The sequence below is a fragment of the Pseudopodoces humilis genome, chromosome 1, assembly GCF_049639895.1.
Source record: "Pseudopodoces humilis isolate 2021_Gansu_Grassland_sample_001 chromosome 1, ASM4963989v1, whole genome shotgun sequence".
NCBI classification, from domain to species: domain Eukaryota; kingdom Metazoa; phylum Chordata; class Aves; order Passeriformes; family Paridae; genus Pseudopodoces; species Pseudopodoces humilis.
Window position 1 is genome coordinate 33831712 of NC_142200.1, and position 22573 is coordinate 33854284.

The following is a 22573-nucleotide window of genomic DNA, read 5'->3' on the forward strand; positions in this document are numbered from 1 at the left end:
GAAGGATGAAAATGAGGATAAAGAGAGAGAAGAATTAACGAAGTGTGTGCATGCCCTATACCAACAGAATATGAATAAACTAAAAAAAGGGGTTGGAATTTATCACTCTTAGTTTTCTTAGTCTGTTTCATTTGTACTGAATTAGTTTGTTGATATTTCAGTGATTTGATTGGTATACTTGTTTATTTATTGCCTTTTGTATTTCTGTCAAAAAATGGAGTGGAAAAAAAATGCACAAACAGTTTTTTTTCCCTGGATATTACGAACAACATAATCAAAAACATTCCGTTTTAGTTCTGCGGTTCTTCTATGTGGTATTATGTCAAAAGTTCAGGAAATCTTTTTGAAGTTGTCTTTCAACATGTTAATTGCTCAGAAAACATAAAACATATAGTTGAAGAGGTTAAAAAGTAGGCTTTATTTGCTAATGGATGTAGTTCTGTACTATAAAAATTCCTCTTGCTGTATCTCTGATAGCATAGTCAGGGCTTGATGAGTCTTTTTTTTGAGAAGATGAAAAACTCACTAAAAAATGAGCTCTTTTGTTCACATTTATATCATAAATATTTGACCTAGCTCTATTTTTTCCTGTTTTGAGATTATATAATCCAAGACATATATTACTGTTTTTCTTTAATAGAAATGTGTCATTATTGTGAGAGCATTTGTACTTTGCTCCTTCTATATTGGAGAAATTATCAAAGTAAATGGAAGTTTTATAGCTATAATCTTCTCAGGATAATAACATTTAATAAACTCTTCCATGTTTTTCAGCAGCCTGGTCTAGATTTTGGGTTTTGTGGCTTTTATTTAAGGTCTTTTTGATGTGGGGTTTGTATTTTTTCTATGAAACAACTTTGCATTCTTGACAATGTAACATCTTTGTGGAGGCTAAATGTAAAAATCCTGTATTTTATCCTTCAAGTGCTAAGTATTTGGAGCCTTTTTAAGGCATGGCTTTTTACTACTTCATCTGTTTCTGGCTCTTTTAATGGTATCAGAGATAAAAAAGCATGAGGTCATATAGCTCTGTGTGTACCACAGGCAAATGTTTTGATGATGACAATGTTATGAATCTAACTGAGAAGATTAAGTTTATGAACTGTGTTTATCAGGATGATACTGGTAATTTCCATCTGCAATGTAGATATTGGTCAAATTTTTGAAAGGGATTAGTTTTCCTGTATAAACTGCTGAAATAGAGATTTTCCAACTAATAGTAAATATTATACTTTGTATAATTCTAAACTCACTAGATTAGGCGTCCCTTTTCATTTTCTAGAGATAAAAGCTTTTTCCTTTTATATGAAACTGCATTAGTATTTCCCAAGATAAACACCCGAAACATGTTTAGATTTTTATCTAAAATATAAAGATCTCTGTAACTATTGTCTGTTACAAATGGCAAAGTGCAATATGTGACTCAGTACTGTTCCAGAGAAGGGGTAAGGATCAGAGGTATGGATACCAAGAGGTTTGTGGCATCAAGCCTGAAAGAAAAGTAGTGTAGTCCAGCTGTTAAATGAGATTATGCCGGTTGCATATATGGGCTTCAGCTCTGCAGTTCAGATGCAATCTTGGGGTCCACAGTATAAGAAGAAAATGGACCTGCTGCAGCTAGTCCAGAGAGGGCCACAGAGAGAGGATCAGAGGGCTGGAGCACCTCTCCTATGAAGACAGGCTGAGAGAGTTGGGGTTGTTGAGCCTGGAGGAGAGAAGGTTCCAAGGACAGCTTGTATCAGCAGTCCAGTACCTAAAGGGGGGGACTACAAGAAAGCTGGAGAGGCACTTTTTAAAAGGGTGTGTTGTGATAGGACATGGGGTAATGGCCGGAAACTGATCAAGGTCAGCTTTAGATTAACTTTTAGGGGGAAATTCTCTGCTTGTGAGAGTGGTGAGACACTGGAACAGATTGCCCAGAGGAGCTGTGGATGCTCTATCCATGGAAGTGTTGAAGGCCAGGTTGGATGGATCTCTGAACAGCCTGGTTTAGTAGAAGGTGTCCCTGCTCATGGCAGGGGGCTGGAACTAGGTGATCTTTAAGGCCCCTTTCAACCCAAATCATTCTGTGATTCTATAAAAAGGCAGTCAGTTTCAATGTATGTTTCACACTTCAAAAGTAGAGTTGTAGCACTTGCAGAACTCTGTAAAGAATTTGAATGTATTTTAAAAAAAAACAACCAAAAATTCTATATTTACTAAGAATTTCTGAAATAAACAAGAAACAATCTTACTTTGGTTTCACTTCTAAACCAGAATAAATTACATTTTAGGACAAGGTGCAACGCCAACATAAAACAATCTGTATGGTATATGGAGGTGGTGTTTTCATGTTTCTTCTTCATATGTTTGTTCATCTTTTCAGATAATTTTCTGTAATAATTTACAACTTGACTCATGCATGGCATGAAAAAACTTATTTTTCTGCTTTTCTTCCTTCAGAAATCTTTGTCTGTATTGAATATCAGCAATAACAACATTGATGAATTAGAAGAACTGGCAGTTTTGGAAAATCTTTCTTACCTTAAAGCAGTCGACAATCGACTTAAACATATGAAGGTATTAAAGTAAATCTTTGTTTTATTAAGTATGGGTGTTAAGAAATTAGTCACATTCATCTTTATTGCTAAATATATAAGTAAAAATAAATTTTATTTCTGCAGTTACTAAATCTGGCATGTCAAGCATGCTGTCTTTTCTCATATAAAAATCTTACTGAGACTAAAAATGGAGAAGCGTTTACCCAGGATGTCAAAATCTATATTTTTGTTAATTAATACTATAATGAATTGGTTTAAATAGTAACCCAAATCAGCAAGACAAAGTCTTGATTGAAAGAAAATCTTTAATTTCTGGTTTGCATAAACATTTTATTTCCTTAGTAAACTTAACTTTCGTTAGTTATTATTAATTAGTAATTATTAAAATAACTATTCTTATTACTTCTGAGAACACAACTTATTTTTAACAGATTGTTGAGAGAATTTGCCAATTCTCTTTACTAGTGAGGAGATTGCAGTATTTTGTGTGCATAACCTGTCAGTTATCTAGATGAATTTACTCTACTTGGACTCTTCATTTTTTTACACTTTAATATTAAAAAATGTTGAATAATGCCCTTCTTTTTTAATACAGAACTATTAATGCTTTGTATTTCAAGTCCTGGCTGGAAGCGGTGATTGAATTTACATCAAAATACAGTTCATGTAGGCTTTTGCTGAATAATTAAAATCACATTGAATATGTTGGTTACATCAAAATAGCAAAAAGTTTTTTCCAAATAGGCAGTCTCACCGAAGCTTCCCTTTATAAATGAATCCATTTCTAAATAAAACATATTACAGAGATTTTTACACTGACTCTTTCTTTCTTTTAAATAAAATATACTTCTGTTGTGATGATCTTAAAAGAAAATTATCATAGCCAAAGAACCAATTAGTTTTAAGAATGAGGATGCCAATTCAGAGGCAGCATTTTCAGCATCTCAGAGGAAAAACCAGTATTCTCTGAAACATAATAAGGAGAGGACAAAATGACTGCGTTATTCAGTATCTGTGTACATATTATTTATTATTTATTAATTTTTATTATTTAATCATCAGAAAAAACAGAATCATATTTACCCAAATCAGTTAGACCTGTAGATTTCTATGTTACATGGTCACAACTGTTGAAAAATTATAAAATTAGCATTTGAGCTTGCTATCCATTACACTTGGATTAAGCTCCAGTATATTTTGAAAGTGACTGTTCTGTGTGTTTTCTAAACAATCTCCAAATTTTGAAGGAAGGAGTTTCTATTCATGTTTTTGCAGACCTGTAAAATTAATGAACATATCAAATGTGTTTAATATACAGTGTAATGCAGGTGGATATGCAACTTTCCAACTACAATTACTGAGTTTTAAGGGATTACATTTTGGTAGGCTCTACTTATCACTAACCTAAATTCTTAAATAAATAAAAACCAAACTGTTGAAAGAAGCTGTAAGCAATGAAAAGTATTTTTTAAAAAGTCAGTTTTAGCTCTGTGTAAGAGGCTTTAGCTCACAGTGGACGTCTTGCAGGAGAACAACCTTATACAGCCACTGATTGTTCAAAAAAATAGCTGAGGAAAGTTTTGAGTATATTTTCATTTTTTTTTTTTGCATCCCTGAATTTCATGATTGCACAGCATACATTGTTCTACAACTATGAAAGCTGCAAGGATGTTAGGGGTATACAGTTCTATACACTTAATTGGTTCTGGTGGCTGAACTTGTTACATACAGCAAATGTTCTTTCATTCCCACATGAGCTGCGTCCATTCTCCTCTCTCTTGCCCCTGTGTTATCAAAACTCTAATGTATACCTCTTTTTCATGCCAAAAGCACTATGTGGCCTGTTTTTCTATTCTTGCTTTCCCATCACTGCCATCAAGAACTTTCCCAGGAATGTCTGGCATTGATCAGAGATCGTGGCAGTGCTGCATGACAGGGAAGTGTTGGAGACCTCTGTACCCAGTTGTGCTTCACCTAGTGGGAAGAGAAGCTGTAGGGGAGCTACCTGTGTCTGAGCAGCTCTGGTGAACTGCAGGAATAACGTGGAATCTTTGTGAAAGAGGAAAATATGAAGGGCATAAGAAATGCATTAAATACAATCTTATGTAGATTTTTCTCACTTTGGTGTATTTAGTATAATTATATTTAAGCATTTCTCTCAGTTTTTTCACTTTATTTTGAAAACCCATATGTCTTCGCTTTTCAACTATGCCACTTTGATTTCAGCATAGTTGAAAACTAGGACTAATTAATTCAAGCACTTAAGGTCGTGGCTAATACAGGGCTTTGTTAGCATAATTAACAGACATCAAGGCATATGACCTTGTTTCAATTGACTGAAGTTTATATAATTCAGTCTGAACAGTAGATGGAAGAAAATTAAGTAATTTTTCTGAATTTGTGCAAAATAACTGTGACTAGCTACCACATGCAAAAGGTATGTCTTAGGTCAGTTATCAAGAATATAATTGATTTTAATAGAATTGGCTTCTCTTTGTTTTCTATTGCTTGCTACTTCATTTATTCATTGTATTTAGATTCTGGTTTGCTTTAGTCAGGATCACAAGGTCTTCTAGACTGCAGTGTATTTGGGTTGGAATTAAGAAAATTTGTTAAAACACTATGTCAATTAAAAAAAACCCCACAATTATTCCTTTTTACAAAAAGACAGAATATAATTTATTTATTAAGTTCATTAGTTTTGGAAAGATTATGAATTATGTGAGTATTTGGATAGATAGAAAAAATATAGTTAGAAATACCTGGAAAAATCTTTATTTCCCAAGTCTTTAATTTATTCAACCTCTGCCCAGTATTGATTATGACAAGAGGATATCACAAAAGATGAATTCATTCACTTTAGAATTGAGTCAGGAACAAGAGAAAAATTATAGATTTTCTCAAATAGATTATGACAGGTAATCAAACTGGTGACAAATTGCTGTCTGTAGATGTAGCTGGGGCAGTTGGATTAGACATTTCCAATAAAAACTGGAGCATACTGTTCAAATACCAATTCTTAAATGGCCACCGTTAATTGGTAAGAAAGTTATTGCCAGCACTACAGCTGCCGACTCAGGCACTTGCCCTTCCCCCTCCCCAATGGAATATAATTTGCTCGTCAGTATTTTGTAGCAGACCTCAAAGTGATAGCATGACATGATCATTTATCAAACGGAGCCTGCCCAGAAGAGTGTCTGGTCCCTTTAGTACAGCTTATTGAAAGGCTGGGAAGTGAAAGCACTTTATTAGAGACAGGAAGGCAATGAACAACTAGAGCGTATCGAAAGGGTAATCATATTTCAGCACAGGATTAGTGTGCTCTTAGATAAACATACACTGGAGTAAGCATGTTCTGGGTCATTTATCAAGTAAGTAACAGCTAACAAAAATCTACAGGACATGGTATACATTCATCAAAGTTAAACTGTATACATTTAATTTCAGTAACAGACAACTTTGTGTTGCCAAACTATTACTTGGAAAGATTCTTTCTAATGAAATCTAGAACACATTACAAACTTCAATGATAGTCTCTGAATGCTTAGGTAAGGATAAATAAATATACTTGCTAAATTATTTTTCTTTTTTAGTAAGTCTAGCCTAAAATATTTTGCCCCTAAATTTTTTTTTGTGATGAAGTGTTAGCACCTAAACTATGGGGGTTATCACGTTGCTATCCTGATACATGCTAATTAAGCTTTGCTGAATAACATTATGAGAGAATTACTAACATTTCTTCCTGTGGACTAATCCTCAGAGTTTCTAGCATTGTTTTATGAGTCTTGATCCTCACAGAACCAGATTTTTGCTGTCTAGTTTTCTAAAATATACATTTTTATCACTGAAAAACAACAGATTATGTCACTATATGGACACCATCATTATAGATTATAGACCAAAAATTATATGGTTTGGAGGTATGAGGCTGTGCTGCCACTTTCTTTTCCATGTGATTTTTCTAAACATATATTATATAATCCATAGTGTATTTCCAAGAGGATTTTCTACCAAGAGAGATGAGACAGCAAAAGCAGAATTCTCCCTGCTTATGTTACCCAAGCAATTTTCTAAATTTGAAGGAGTAAGAGATATCTACATTGCTAGAGACTTCATTATTGGCATCAAACTACAAAGTTTTACACACTCTGTGGCTTAGGATCCATCACAACATGATTAGTAGATTTTTCCAAATTATTACAGCAGTAGAACATAAATCCTCTCTCCTATTTATACCTATTGTCTTAAATCCCTCCTTAAGCTTTTCACACATACAAGGAAAGCCTGTCAAGAATGGGAGTTAAATGAGATTTTGGAAAGAAGGTGTTTCAGTGTTTCAGAAAGTAAGATGTCTGAGTAGAAAGGACCAATCTGCTAAACACTGCATGTTTTTAACTTGAATTTATTGTGTTTAAAAGACAAAGTAGTTTCATCTAGGTCATACTGCCCCTGGGTAACCAGACAGAAACACAGATGGAGAAAAGTATATTTCACTAATTTCACTGTGTAGGCCAATACTGTAACTGACCACCCACAGGTAGGGAAGGATTACTGTTTCTCCTGTAAAATACAGTTCTACATATATATAAAGAGAGAGGCAGTGCACTATGGATTGCATGATTTTTAGTTTTTCTTTTTTTTTAGTCTTCTTTATCTGTATAAATTACTTATTCTTCCACAGGCTGATACTCTAAGAGCTCTGTAAGACCTTGGAGATGCATTAACAGACTTTGCATATTACACAAATTTTTTCATTGGTAGTTCCTAGGCTTTGGGTGCTTATCAGAGGGATTGAAATGGTGATATTCCCATAGGTGGCATTACTGTATCCTTAAAAATGCAGCATCTTCCAACATCAGTGTTTCTTCTGTACAATTTTAATATATTCAGGGAATGCTGTGGACCACTCTGTTTGAAAATGCACATTCTTAATGTGCATATTAATACATGTGAATAGTCTCATTGAAGTTATTTCTGTGTGCAGGATTTGGGCCTGGTTGAACAAATCACATTACTGTCGAATTTCACTCTGGAGGGGGAAACATAATCACAATGTTCTGTTGTTGTTTCAATTGCAGGATTTGGAGGTTGCATTAAAAAAATGGACAAAGCTACGCAGAATGGATCTTACAGGAAACCCCATCTGTCAAAAACCGAAGTACAAGGATAGGATTATAGTACAGTCACCGACTTTAGGTAAAAAATTAGATCAATAGCCCACCTATAACCCCCACTTTTTTAGGAAACAACTGAAAAATTAATTGTTGTTGAGTAGCACTATCGTCTAAACAGTTACTGCTATAGATATTTATGTCAAATAATGAATTCTTAATTTATGTAGAAAGCTAAAACTGCTTATGTAATTAGCTTCACAAGCCATCTTGTTTAGCTTTTGTCATTAGTAGTTGTAATGATTTGTTTTATAATAGATGATTGGTGAGATTGTGACAAGAGAATTTTTTGTGTTCATATTCCAAATGTTGTGAAAATTATTTTCAAAGATCAGTTTCATCTATTCCCTATCAATCTGTAATAGTTGCTAAAGTATTTTCATTGAACAGTTCTGGTTATGCAGATCCCACCTTACTGTGTTTGAATTTGTCATATAACATTCATCCTTAAAAGCAATTCACACATATGTTGTGATTGCATTTGTGAATCTTAACCCTTATGGTTAAGATTTATATTAGAGTTTAATTATATATATATAATTATATATATATGTTTAATTATATATATAAAATATAGAGTTTATATTAGAGTTAAGATTTATATTAAAGTTTATATTATTATTATTTTGCATAAAATTTTAGCATGAAAGGCAGAAACTGATTCTTCTATAGCTAATTATTTATACAGTAGAAATAAGTAAAAAAAAAAATCTGCTAATTTTTTACTTTTTTTGGATAAAGGGGGCAATTATTTTTAAAGTTATAATTACGAAACTTGGTTTTTCTTAGAGCACAAAATACTGGCCATTAAGAAAAAGCAAAAGCCTGTCTGTATAATAAAAATAATAGTGCCTTAGGACAGTTCTAATGCAACCTAAATTTGTGGCCACATTAGGTATTTCATTTAGGCTGACTCAAAAATGCAGATGCAGCCAATGAATCATAGAGCATAAGGTTTATGGCACCTAAGTGAGTAAAGTTAACCTTAGAGAGGCAAATCTGTGTGACGGTCTTCATGATCAGTAGAATTCCTTGATTGCAAAGACATGCAGTTTCCCTCTCAACCTGGATTTCTGCATCTATCTATACCCTCTGTAAGAGCATAACTTTTCTGCAGAACTTTATAGAAAGTCTTGCATGTTAAACAAATGTGAAATATGTGTATTTCCCTTGAAATTTATAAAAACTGCAGATTTTTTTTTTGTAATTAAGACGTTAACTCACTCTTGCAGCTTGAATATGAATATCAATCTTTATTGTGTATTTTTTTCTTTACAAAAAATACTAGAAAAAGAAAGAAATACTTGAAGAGAATTAATATAGAGCCAATACACATTACATACAACTTTGCACAGCCCCTTAGTTCACTTGGTATCACAGAAAATGTTCTCTTTTGCAGAATCCCTCGACGGGAAAGAAATTCAAGAAATGGAAAGACGTTTCTTAATAAATTGGAAAGCCTCCAGAGCTGCCAGGAAAAAAAAAAATGAAAGAATGACAGATGAACATGCAGCCTATGTACAATTTTGTAAGCAAACTAATCAATTACTTCATGCTTATTTAAAACTTACAGAAATCATAAAATTACAGCTAAAAATAAATATACTTAGAATTGTTTATAAGACATTTGTACCAGTGATGGGTCCAAAAGACATGAGTAGAAATTGAGCTTTTCCAATACAAAATTTAATTTTAGCACTAGTTCATGTATTGGGTTTTTTTCCTCACATCTCAGTCTCCCAGAATTATGGAAAGGGGTAGCTAGTATATTTTGAGTGTGTAAATATTCACATTTACTTCCATATTTTAAAAATGTTGTGCATTCTAGGATAAATATGCATGAAATATATCAGACTTTTAAAATCTATTTTTTGATACTAATTTTATCTCTGTATATTGTCAGTCCCTTTAAAGGCCTTTGAAAGATACATGTCTAGCAGAAGTCCAAGTTTTAAACTTGGAAAGGAAAAAAAATGTCTGGGAGGTAAAAAAGCCTTTAACCCTTTTTGAGGTTTAAAGGCAACCTGTTCTTCAAGTGGGAAAACAGATAAGTTTTGAAACTCAAGCAAAACCTGAAATAAACTCTGAGGCTTTTTAAAATTATGGGGAGGTGGTGGTTGTTACAGAGTTGACTGAAGGTGAAAACATCAATGACTTAAAAGCATGTCTTTCCATGTTGCAGGACTTGGAAACGGACATTTAACTTGAAATTATTCAAAATTGTTTGAATTACCATATTTATAAAATAAAATTGTTGGCACTTACACTGTTGCTTTCAGAAGATAAATTAAAATATTATTTTTGAAGACATAAGGGCTGGTGCTCTGCCTGCCAGCACCAGCCCTAAAATAGTTGGAGTCTGCTCATTGTTTGGAAGCCATATGTAAATGGCAATGGTTTGGACATGGTCTTCTGAATAACTTCTGTTATAAGGAGGTGCTATGCAATTGGATTTACTCCCTTTCAAATAACTCTTCCTGAATGGGAATATCTGTTTTAATATTCACCTTCATCAGTGTTAGCAGCACCTTCCATAATTCCATTCAAACTTTTCTTTTCTCAGTTATCAAATTTGAGTATTTCACCTTAAGGTTCATTACCCTGTTTTCTCTAACAAGAGATATTGGAACTTGTGATCAATCACACTGAATATTAAACACATGGTTTGACTTGGGATATTGAATTAATCCTTTTTTCTTTTTGTTTTCTACAGCTGACTCTGAAACACCTCATCTTGCTCTTCCTTTTAACCACAGTCACTCTGTGAAAGAAAAAGCAGATTTTTTAGATTTGGCTCACAAGCAGAAAGTTGAAAGAAAACCTGCACCAAGAATCCGTGAAAGAAGAAGTCAGATGAAAACTCAGGTGTGTTTCTCAAACATCTTCCTTCTAGTTATGTTGGTTGTTGCTTGTACAGCTCTTGCTGAATCAATTGGAAAGTGAGTACAGGAAGATAGAATTTAATTGGAAATTTTTTTTTTTAACCATGTTATATATATTGTCTTTATTTCTTTGAAAGACAAGTTAATAGATTTCAGTTTTTGGTTACAAATCAGTGAACTAGCTAACTTTAATGTTACTAGTTTCTGTCTTATGCATTTAACTGTAATCATTTTCCACAAAGGTAAAATAATATTGAAGTTAATTCTCTGAAGTAAGTTAAGGTGTGAAGACCATTGGTGAAATGTGATGCTGTGGACGGAATCAACTGGATAATGAGAAACAATCAGTTTTCATCATTACAGCTTACTTCTAACAGCCATGCTCCAGTTTCACCTGTGGCAATAGTATAGTTAGATATTTGGGACCTAATATCACTCCTTCCAGATTTTTAATGCTATTTTTAACCTAACAGTTTTATTATTTATCAGCTGAACGAGCCAACAACAACAAAAAAATCATCATTTATATAATGCTGTAGATTAAATAAATACATGCAACTGACATGGGTATTCTTTTGTAATTAAATTAGTAAATGTAGTGTTCTATTTTACATTCAAGTTAGAATTTATTAGTATGTTTGACAATATCACTGAGCAACATTTAATGCTATTTTATTCTTGACAACTTACCACTTTCCATTCCATGAGTTTTGTTTCTTTTGATTATTTGTTCTGATTAAAAATAGCTGCCTTTCCATTGAGAAGGGAAGAATTGCAAATCACAAAGGTGCTCTTTTTCAAGTAATAATTTTAGTTCATCACATGACAATGGATATATTCTGGCCTAAAAAAGAAACTGAATTTGTCATATATGTGCCTGTTATTGTACTTTTTTCTTTCTCAGAAAGCACAAAACAGTGGAGCAGTTAAGAACTACAGGAACAATGTACTTGTTATTATAAAAAGTAATACTGCTAGTACCTAGTGTAGTAGTATACTATTATTTTCCAGTGAATAGTAGAGGCTTCTGAAATTTAGAGAGATACAGATTACAGATACTCATGAGATACAGATACTCATGAGATACAGATACTCATGCCATATAAATACGTTTGGGGTTTTTTTAAATTCTACTGTAAGATGGGTTTGTCCACGTGCTCAGTGTTATGTCAGCTTGCATGTCATCTCTGTTAGCATCCTGTCTTTAAGGCCAGGCTGAGTAAAACTGTGCTTTCCATTTTGTATTCCCCTTAGTCCTAAAATAGGATGGAACATGCGTGTACAACATCTTTTCTCCTGTAAGACCTTCTGCTAGTCCCTTTGAGACAAAGCATTCTGATTCTGTTTTACAGTGGTAAAAAGCTGTCCAATTGTTGAGCTTCTTTGCTTGGCAAATATTTTCTCCCTATTAAAAATCTGGACTACAATCACAGCTCTGTTGAAATCCCTTTTGACCCTAGAAAGGTAAAGAGAACATCTTCCATACTTGATTGAAATAAAATGGCTATATTTTTATTAATTTACATTTGTAAATTAAATAATTTAAGTGATTTTTTTTTTACTCTTATTCTAGAAGATTTTTGTCTGATTTCACAGGAAGGTTAGAAGAAACTGCAGTCAGGTGACATGCATTTAATATTTTCTAAAATCTTGTAAGTGGGACTTTTATCTTAGATGCTGAAGGTTCAGCATTGTAAGGTTACCTTACAATTTCATGTGTAATCACTGATCCTGAGATGTATTCTAATCTTTCTAGTAGAGGAATTCCATAGAAACCGAAGAGTCTGGGGAGTTAAAGGTTTGTGAATACTTTAGAACTTCTATTGGAAAAAAACCCCAGAACCTCAAAAAATAGAAATACTCATTCTCAGATCTTATGCAGATATGAAAAAATGGCAAATCATAGTATTCCCTTGCCAGATCCACTAATTAGGGATATATATGAGTGTGCCCACAAGTAAAGGAAGGAAATTTTTTCAAACCGAACAAATACCTGTATTGTTTAATTGAAATTCAGTATTGGACCAAAGAAATTAGTGGGTTTTAATCCTAACCTCTGTGTTAGTCAAATGAATTATTCCAACAGATGTTTCCTCTTTCCCTATACATATTAGGTGATGTTTGACCTTGGCAACCGAAAAACAGGCATTAAATACCTTTTTAACCTACATCTGAGATCCACTGAGGATTGCATGCAGCTTGAACAATAAAAAAAGCCACTTATTACTAGATTACTGAAATATGTCATTAATCTTTCCTTTTTGATGATATAAAAACAATAGAAAATTTATATTGAATTTTAAGTTAGTTTTGGACATTCAGAGAAAATTATGGATATTGGCAGGAAGTAATTAAAAGAAACCAAATCACTTAACTATTTTAAAGATACCTAATACCTTCCAATGGGATACACCATTATTAATGCTCCATGAGCAGAGAAGTTGTTGAAATTTTGATGTTGTAAACTTAATCTGTAACCAGCAGTTTCTGCCCACATTGCCTTACTCATGGAATTGAATATTTTGGTAGGTATTCGTAGCAGTTCAGAATGTGCTGGGAAAGTCACCTTTTGTTTCTCCATTGTATGTTATGTGATTAGCAATATGGAAATATCTTTAAATTATACAATCAGCATGTAATAAATACTCTGGATTGTGCCAACTAATCACAAGCCACTTTTCTGCCACATGCACAGCATGAACATTTCAAATTCTAGTCCAAAAGGAAGGAACTTCTAGTGAATGTTAGTTTTTCCTCCTAGGCAGATGCTTATATGAACATTGTGTTTAATTAGTTAAATATTTATAAATGCCCTCTGTTGTGGTGACTTGTGTGGTCTGAAATCTACACAGGATAATGTATATTTGGTAACAGGTAGGAATGTGCCTGTTCTGCTTGTATACTGGGCTTTTGTTTATATGAATCTAACTAGCATTATAATAAATAGAATTATTAAGGCATATTATATGAAAGGTTTTTGGGGAGAAATGATACTGAGACTGTAATGATATATACCCAAAACATAAGCTTTGCAATCATACACTCCACATTACAGAATATAGCTCTCTCATTTGAGAGGGACAGGGAAATACATAACCTCTGGGTGACCTAATTCTTGTTCACTTACTGAATATCAATTTCAGCAAACATCTGAAAATTCAAAAATAAAAAATATCCTCAGTCTTAGCTGCAGGAGAAGGAGAAAAGCAGATTTAAGATCTAAACCAGTGCAGTTTTAGCTGCACACCTTTGAGTTGGTTTTAGCAGCTGAAGAGCTTGCAAGCACTCCAAATGTATTCAGAATTAGGTGCATTAAATACTTAGAGATACCAGCTGGAGCACTTTGCCAGGGCTGAGAGCATGCTTGTAACAGACATGGAGTACCTTATCCAGCAATCTGTCTCACTACCTTTCCTTGGTGATGGTGTTGAAGGAAAAATGTAAACATCTTCTTAGTGAGGCCTAGAAAGTATCAATCAGCATTTAGTGCTGAAGGCTGTGGAAGAGAAATGTAAGGAATTTACTTGCTGTTGAATTGTTGAGCCATGACATAGGATATGAAAGGAGTCACCACAATGCTAGATAAAGTGTAAGGATAAAGAGATAAAGTGAAGTTCTGAATTAAATAGGGTTGCTGAAACAGAGCCATTTGAATGAAGGTCAGATATTAGCAGTTTCTGGTTACTGTGGGTAAGGTCTTACCATGTAAGGTCTCAGCAGGCAATTCAGCGAGTTTTAGTGTTTAGTTCCCTTTTTCTTTTTTCTTTGAGAATATGCACTACCTGTAAAGGTGATCGTAAGTACTTTTGCAGAGACATAATTAATATTACAGTAAAAAAACCAGTGGTATTTTTAGTATCCATGTTTACAGCCTTGCTGAATGTGGTGCTGGATGATTCTCCCCATGATCATTCATACTCTGTTCAGAAGGAACAGAGTAACTGTCATCACAAACATACAAGACAAACAATGTCATTGTCTTATTTCAGTAGTGGTTATTAAAAAAAAAAATAATAAAAAAGAAAGAAGTAGGTCTACTATATACCAAATCTGTAGTACTTAACACTGCCATGTCATCTAGTGTTCTAAAGGCAGTGATAAAAGGCATCCCTTTTTCCCTGTGCCCTGCCTCCCCACTCCAGTTCCCTGTGCTGCTGCCTGTGCCCAAAGCTGAGAAGGAGTAAAGATCCAAACAACACTGGCAGAACACATGCACTCATAGACCTCCTGTGCCCTTGAAAAGAGTAAATTCTTTGCAAACCGTGGGCAGCGAGCACATCTGCTGATGAGCAGATTGCCAGCTAGACTATGCATAGGAGTATGCATACTCCTACATGTCTGGCTGACCAGATAGAGCATAGACACATTCTTGATGGGTAATCTGGTGGCAGCACATTTGCTTGCAATAGTCTGCTCCCTCTTCCAGGAGACAGGGGCTGTTTCCCAGACATTTAGAAGACCAAATGGCACGTATGGCTTGTCAGCCAGTAGGTGATCAGCAACTTACCAGGGCACATCTGGGTCTGCAGGCTGTCAGATGCTCTCAAGAACATTGAAACCCAGACTGTCTGAAACTTTCTACATAAAATACATGAATATTTAGAATGCTTTAGGTTGGAAGTCCAACTTGAGTCCAACCGGAAGTCAGTAACATCTTAAACAGAATGCAGAATGAGGGGGGACTATGTAGTGATTATAGTGTGAGTTGCAACTTGTAACTGGGTCCATCAAACTGTGCCAGGAATGAAATACTATTTTAGGATGGTAAACAAAAAGCAAACTCAGATCTTTGCCTATTTATTTTTCAGGTGTTACATGTTCACTCTAATAGTTACTAGATAAATGAAACATTCGGTATGCAGTATTTATTTGTTTCCTATTCATAGATCTTTGTTATCAGTACTTTTAGAGTACTGTTGAGATAAAATCTCAACCATTGCACATTTTTCATTGTGTAACTGACAAAATTACAAATATCACTTTAATAACACAAATATTAATCTTATTAGCAAACTGTTAAAGAAATAATACTGTGTTTTTAGGTTTTTAAAATACATAACTGCATGGGAGTTTGAAAAAGTTTGAGGTTAAATTTGAGGTTAATTTGAGGTTAAAGACTGCTGCTTGAATAGGAATATATAAATAAATTCTGTAATTTCAGTATAATTCTGTTGAAGTCAGTTCCAATAATCTAATTTACTGCAATGATATAAACACTCTTTCAATATTTGTCTTCCTGTATCCGGTCACACATTGTGTAGACACACCCCTCTCTCTGAAAAGCTGAAAGCAGCTGCTTTAAAAAGTCTGAGGTGAAAAGAGTCACTGTGCCCTCATCTAGCAAGATGAGCTACTACATTTTGGAGGACAGCACTGCAACCACTGATTCCTTAGTAGCAGCCATACCTCCTCAAACTCACTTCCAGCACCTTGGGATGTATCCCATCCAGTTGCAAAGACTTGGATTTGTCAGATTTACCTTAGTGGTTCCTAAATTGGTCATCATCTACTGTTGGTAGAATTTCTCCCCATCAAAAACTGTTCCTAGGTCCTCCGAGATGTGAGACCAGGCCTCACCAGTAAAGATTTCAATACTTTTAGGGTTTCCACACTACTGTTGGTGTGTTAGAAGTACCAAAAGGAAAAAAAAAATTTAGACATCACTGGCCAAATACCTCCCCTTGGTAATGCTCTTACCATAGTCAGACTACATGTAAACACAGTGTTTGAGTTATGGATCTAAGTTAAAATATGAACTTTCAATCCATAGCAAATGAAAGAATCCTATTTTCTCTTAAATATCACTTTATAACCACTGCAAGGTGTAAGTTTGTTTAATGCTGTATTATTTCTTTATATATACAGGTATAAAACAGTACACAGCACTGCCTGTGATGCAGCTTTAAAAGCCATACAGTTGAAAAGTTCTGAGATAGTCAGAAAGCTATCAGTTTTCAAGATGTGCCCATTGATTTTTCAGGATCAGGATTCAGACATGATCTGTTTATATGGGATAGTATGTGATTGTATTCAGAGTGTAACTGGTAAAAATAAGTGCAACTGAAAGGCTCTCTCCCCTGTTTTATCTGTGATTTTTCATCTCAGTTTGTGCAAAGTAGCTATCCTAACAGAGCTCTGAGGCAAAATAATTAATTATGTGAACCTGATTATTTACAGTCACAAAATTATAAGTGCTACCTATTGTAACTGGAAACAATACTTTTTACTTTGCTAGGGAAAAAAAAAAACCCAAACAGTGAAAATTTAAGTCATTTGGCCTTGAAGAAGTCTAGGAATTCACTGTTAGGAAAGTTGTATTTGAATCTTACCTCTTCAAGCAAACAATACTGTAACCAGAGACTAGAGAAATGACTGACTACATCTTTCTGTTCTCTTAATTCTGAGCAGAATTAATTGCTGCATCAAAACCAAGATAAATCCAAGCCAACTGCAAACTGATCCATGTGACAGACTAAGACTTCAAATCAAAAAGATTTTTGAATCAATAAGCTCTTCCTATTTTGGAGAGTTAATATGTTAGACTGCCATAGTAACCAGTGATTACATGTCCAGTAAAGTTGGGTATAATCAGTTACACATAGTTTGTTGGAAAATGTTTTGGAATAAAAAACTGAATCTTATCTGATTTCATTTCTATGAGAAATTGCTTTGATTAATAATAAGATTTTTTTTCCTTATGGGACTTCAAAAGTATTTGATACACATTTATGTGGGAAAAAAATGTTAATACCATTTTTGTCCATGGAAAAGTAATTTTTGTAATGAAGGGATGTTCACTACCCCAAATAGACAGATTCTGTCAATTCAGAATATTCTGGTTCCAGGTTTGGCACTGAAGAAAAACAAAAGGGCTTTCACTGCAACAGCCAATAACCTTACAATAGTTAAAGATTTTTTTTTCTCATCAGCAGCATTTGATAACACTGCTTATAATTTTTGTAGAAATGTTGAGTGCTCCTGGGAAGTGTTAATGACCATGGGAGCAATAAGTGCTTTGGTGTGGTTGTGACATCAAGATCTCACCTGTCTCCTCTGATGTCTCTCATATAGGTCGAGGAGGAATCTGAAGTAATGCAGAAGTAGTTTGAATTCTAAAGGCCAGAAGTTACAGGATGTGAAGATTTGGCCATTATTGATTTTTTTTTTCCTCCCTCAAGTCTTACAAAGATACTGGTGTTTGGATATGTTATCTGTGTCTTTTTAATCTTGAAACCAGACAAAATTAAGTATGTTGAACTTAATGCTATTATGAACATTCAGAAAAGTAAGGGAACTGCCTGTTTATTTACAAGCAATGCTTTGTCTCAAAAGCATGTAAAAACATTGGCACATGCTAACTAAACTGCCTAATTCTTAAACTTCCCCAAGAAATGAACTGGTTTCAGCCAGTACCTTACCTAGCAGTTGCTTCTTTCCCTATGTGATACTCAGTAATTGTGCAGAGGTGTGTTCACAGTAGGGTCCTGGAGTCATTAGGGTTGAAAAAGACCTCTAAGATCATGCAGTCCAACTGTAAACCTAGCACTCCCATATTCACCACTAAACCATGTCCTCAAACACTACATCTACACATTTTTTTTAACACTTCCAGGGATGGTGATTCCACCATTTCCCTGTGCAGCCTATTCCTGTGTTTGACCACCCTTCCAGCAAAGAATTTTTTCTCAACACGCAATCCAGACCTCCCCTGGTGCAACTTCAGGCTGTTTCCTCTTGCCCTGTCACTTGTTGCTTCAGAGAAAAAACCAGCCCCCACCTGTTTACAACCTCCTTTCAAGCAGAAAGAAGCTATTAGCACATGATTTTTTAAAAGATCTGTAGTCCTAAAAATAATTTCCATCATTTGGATTTCTCCACCTTCTGGTGAATTATGTGGAACAGTTAGCAGAGGAGGCATGAGAAGATTAATGATGACTGTGCTGATTAATTTTTTGATTGGGAGTGTCATTCATTAATTTAACTTCAAATTCTATTTGTTTGGCTGCTTTGCACTAGTTTGAGTAATTAAATAAATGCTCAAGAATTCTAATATAGGAAAATTCCATTCCTACAAATAAGGAAAGGAAAGCCCAGATTACAAATTGCCCCTGGAAAAAACCTTTCCTAATGCAGTTTCTCTGTGTGAATGGCAGCTCAGCATCTTGTGCTTGCAGCTCTCTCTGAAATAAGGAAGGAATTTTTCCTGAATAAGGAAATATCTTTTTGCATGGAATGTTTTGTATATTTTGTTATTATTTATAAAGATAATTTGGTACACATTATTAAAATACATTTAACTCCTGCATGCATTCTCCCCTTGAATAATAAGATCTTCATCATAAAGAACAAGATTTCCAAAGCTAAGGTAGTAAATGAGTGGTACTGTAATGCTCAGGTGCCATTGCTTCTGGTAAACTGTTGTGGTTAACCAAGCTGCCAAGCCCCATGCAGCTGCTTGCTTACTCCCCAAATTGGGATTGGGAAAAGAATTGGAAGGGTACAAGCTGGAAAACTCATGGGTTGATACAAGGATGGTTTAATAGGGAAAGCAAAAGCCACACATGCAAGCAGAGCAAATCAAGGAATTTAGTCACCACTTCCTGTGGGCAGGCAGGTGTTCAGCCATTGCCAGGAAACCAGGGACTCATTACATGCTATGGCTACTTAGGAAGGCAAATGCCAAACATCCAAACATCCCCCTGCTTCCTCCTTCTTCCCCTACTTCAGATACTGAGCATGATGTCATATGGTATAGAATATTCCTTTGGTCAGTTGGGGTTGCCTGTCCCAACTTCCCACATTGTGAGTTCCCATGTCCCCAGTCTCCTTGCCAGCATGGCAGTATGAGAAGCAGAAAAGGTCTCATCTCTGTGTTATTGCTCAGCAATAACAAAAACATCTCAATATTATCAACCTTGTGTTCAGTACTAATCCTAAATACAGCCCCATACCAGCCACTGTGAAGAAAATTAACTCTTAGCCCAGCCCAAAGCAGCATATAAGGCTGGTGAGTTATTTGCTTTGAAAATCAGAACATTCCAAACACAAAATAAAGCTCAGATGTGTAGCTGTTAGTCCCTTACTGACATCAGTACTAACCGAGCACGATACTTCTTGTTCTAGCTGCAGTCATCGATGATGTTCAGGTCACAAAAGCCAGAAAAGCATAAATAATAATAATAATAAAAAAGTTCATTCTTTAGGTAATTTCCAAAGAAGAATGTCAATAGTCTTGGTGAGCATGTTCACAGTGTCAGCTGCTGATTGCTGACTCAATGCAGCAGCACGTTAGGGAGTCACCTCCTAATCTCTATGTCATGCTGTTATCTTTGCATCTTACACTTCCCTCTGCCTTACACACACCTATTTAAAACTATTTAATGGGCTTTTTTTTAAAATATTTTTTTAATATTGTTAGTATTTCTCAATGTGGGTTATTGCATAAACCACCTAGTGCTTGGTTTCTTTTTCATAGGTTCTGAGTATTTCTGGATTAAAGATTTTAATTTCTTGTACGATAAATAAAACATTGAAGATCTGAATTAATTATTCCCAATGCAACATGTGCCATGGGGTTTCACACAGAATCCCACAGCCAAGCAACTCATGTCTAGCTAAAGCAAACCCTAACAAAGTCTTGATACCCTGCTCTAACACTTACATACACACACACACACACACAGAATGGAGCCCTTATGATACATATTTTAAATATATTTTTTTAAGTAATTACTACTGAGAAAATGCTATAAAAAGTGCATTGATACACTGTAATTTGGCATATTTAACGTAACTGTGGAATGTGCTATGGTTCTACAGTACATTATCAATGTGGCATTTGAAACAAGGGGGGAGTATTGTTTGGATTTGGAATCCATTATGCTGAGTTTTCCCCAAGAAGCAAAAGTTGTGAAATGCAACTTATTTTTATTCTCCTGTGGCTGTGTCCTGCCTTTCATTTGATCCCAGGCTACAGCTGGAATCTGTGGGACCTACCCAGATACAATCTGTGTGTGGCTTCCTGCCGGAGCTGTTTTACTCAGACAAGCAATGCTTCTGCTAGTTTCTGTCAGAAACACCAATAACTGCTGCACCATACCAGCAGGCAAGCACACTTGAGAAATCCTTATACAGAAATGGCAATGGGAGAAAATTAACAAATTGGAAAGAGGTACCCTGAATGTTTGTGCTGAATTGTAGCCATAAAACCAGAAACTAATTTGACGTAAAGGGAGCAGAGTGTACCTGGAAAAACATCATTCTGTCTCTGGTAGAACTTCTTACCTAAATCACACTGGAAATCTGGCTCTTCTGTGACTCTGGCATTTCTCAGATTTGAGATATACTGTGGAAGGTAAGTCAGGAAAAGTAATTCTCAGTCATTTATCTGGGAAAGAAGAAAAAGAAGAAACAGCTGCAGCCATTTGTTACCACTTTAGATTTAAATAGTGGGTTGATACAAGAAAATAATCACTGGATGTCTTTGTGTTTATAATTGAGGAGGTGTCATCTGGTGGGAGAAAGTCTTGATGATGCAAAGAACAACTATTTCTACTTTTCTATCTCTTTGGGCTTTTAAAATATGTTTAAAGCACCCCTTTTTTGGTAACAAGGCTAGCAGCCAGAGCAGTGTCTCCAAATACTGCTCAATTTCTTACCATGCAAGCCACCAAAATAAGGTGGATGTGGCATTGTCTAAAGATGGTAATGGGAGTTCCACTACCACTTCTCTTCCAATTCCTTCCATTGGATTTCCTGCACTGAGGCAGAACTCTGTGTACTTTGGGAAACTCAAAACAAATACTGTGTCATTAATCTAGTCAGAGCAGAAAAGAGCACAGCACTCACAATCTCCTAGTTTAGGGTGCCTGGGAAGTCTCAGGGTGTTGGGACACCTGCTGTTAAGTTCTCTGTCAGTGACATAGTTGAGTGTCCCATGGCTTAGTGAGAAGTCCTCCCTGAGTATGCATTTTTGAGGTGGGCAGCAGACCTAGAAACTTCCTGGGGTGTGGGAGAGCTGAACCCCAGATTTGTGTGCTGGTCTCAGTCAGTGTGTGTTTGGCACTTACAAGATGACAGAGAAGCCCCAGTGGAACTGAGGCTGGAAGGCAAGTATCCCTACTCCCCAGGGAGTCTGGGATCAGTTCTTCCACATCGTACCACAGAGTGTTTTCAGTACAAGCTAAAGAATATGTTCAACAACTGCTTGTTTGAGCCCCAGAAGCTGACTGATCGGAGTGATGTCTGTCGAGTGCATTTTCAAAGAGGTTTTGACTGCAGAAAGGATTCAGCAATATTCACTTGGGCTGGAGGCAGCCCTGGAAACCTTGGGGCAAACATGGCTTAACAGGGCTGCTTGGAGGCTCCTCCACCGTCCTCCAGAGAAGCAGTGTCTTCATTCTTTTGCGTCCTGGAGGCCAAAGGATGATTTGTGGTGCTGGTGAAGTCCATCATTGCAGCCGTGTACATACTGAAAAGAGTAGCTTTTGTCAGAGTAGCTTCTGATGGCTGAAGGGAAACCCCCACCGAGGCTGCCAGCACCAGGCAAAGGTAAACGTTGAGGCACAGTTTCAGTACTTAAATTTACAGATTAATTTAAGTACTTAACTTATAATTTAGTGCTTAAATTCAGAACCTGTAGAGCAGCCCGACAGCATTCCTTGCCATCCAGCCCTCCGGCCCGGGGGAGGCGGCTCCTCGGGGCTATGGATGCCGGCCCGAGGGCAGAAAGCGGGCAGGATCCTCCCCGCCCCCCCCAGAGCGGCGCTGGTGGAATTCTCGGGCCGGAGAGTTTGGCTGGGACGCGCCGGCGGCTGCGGCGGGCGCTCTGCGGGTGCTGCCGGGCCGGGCCGGGGCTGAAGGCAGGTGTCCGGCTTCTTCTGCGCCGCTCCCGCCCCGCCGGGTCCTCACCGGGCCCTCACCGCGCTCGTCTCTTCCCGGGACTTCCAATTATCGCTAAAGTTTAAGTCCTTAATTTTCT

General features: G+C 35.9%; 1 protein-coding gene across 1 annotated transcript in view; it reads left to right on the plus strand.

Moving 5' to 3' along the window:
* Positions 1–22573, plus strand: part of PPP1R42 (protein phosphatase 1 regulatory subunit 42) — a 29117-nt gene that overhangs the window by 3680 nt on the left and 2864 nt on the right. Inside the window, exons 5-8 of the mRNA XM_088057960.1 lie at positions 2443–2559; positions 7619–7736; positions 9111–9189; positions 10420–10578. Coding sequence (XP_087914086.1) covers positions 2443–2559; positions 7619–7736; positions 9111–9189; positions 10420–10578 — 473 coding nt within the window. The remainder of the gene's footprint in view (positions 1–2442; positions 2560–7618; positions 7737–9110; positions 9190–10419; positions 10579–22573) is intronic.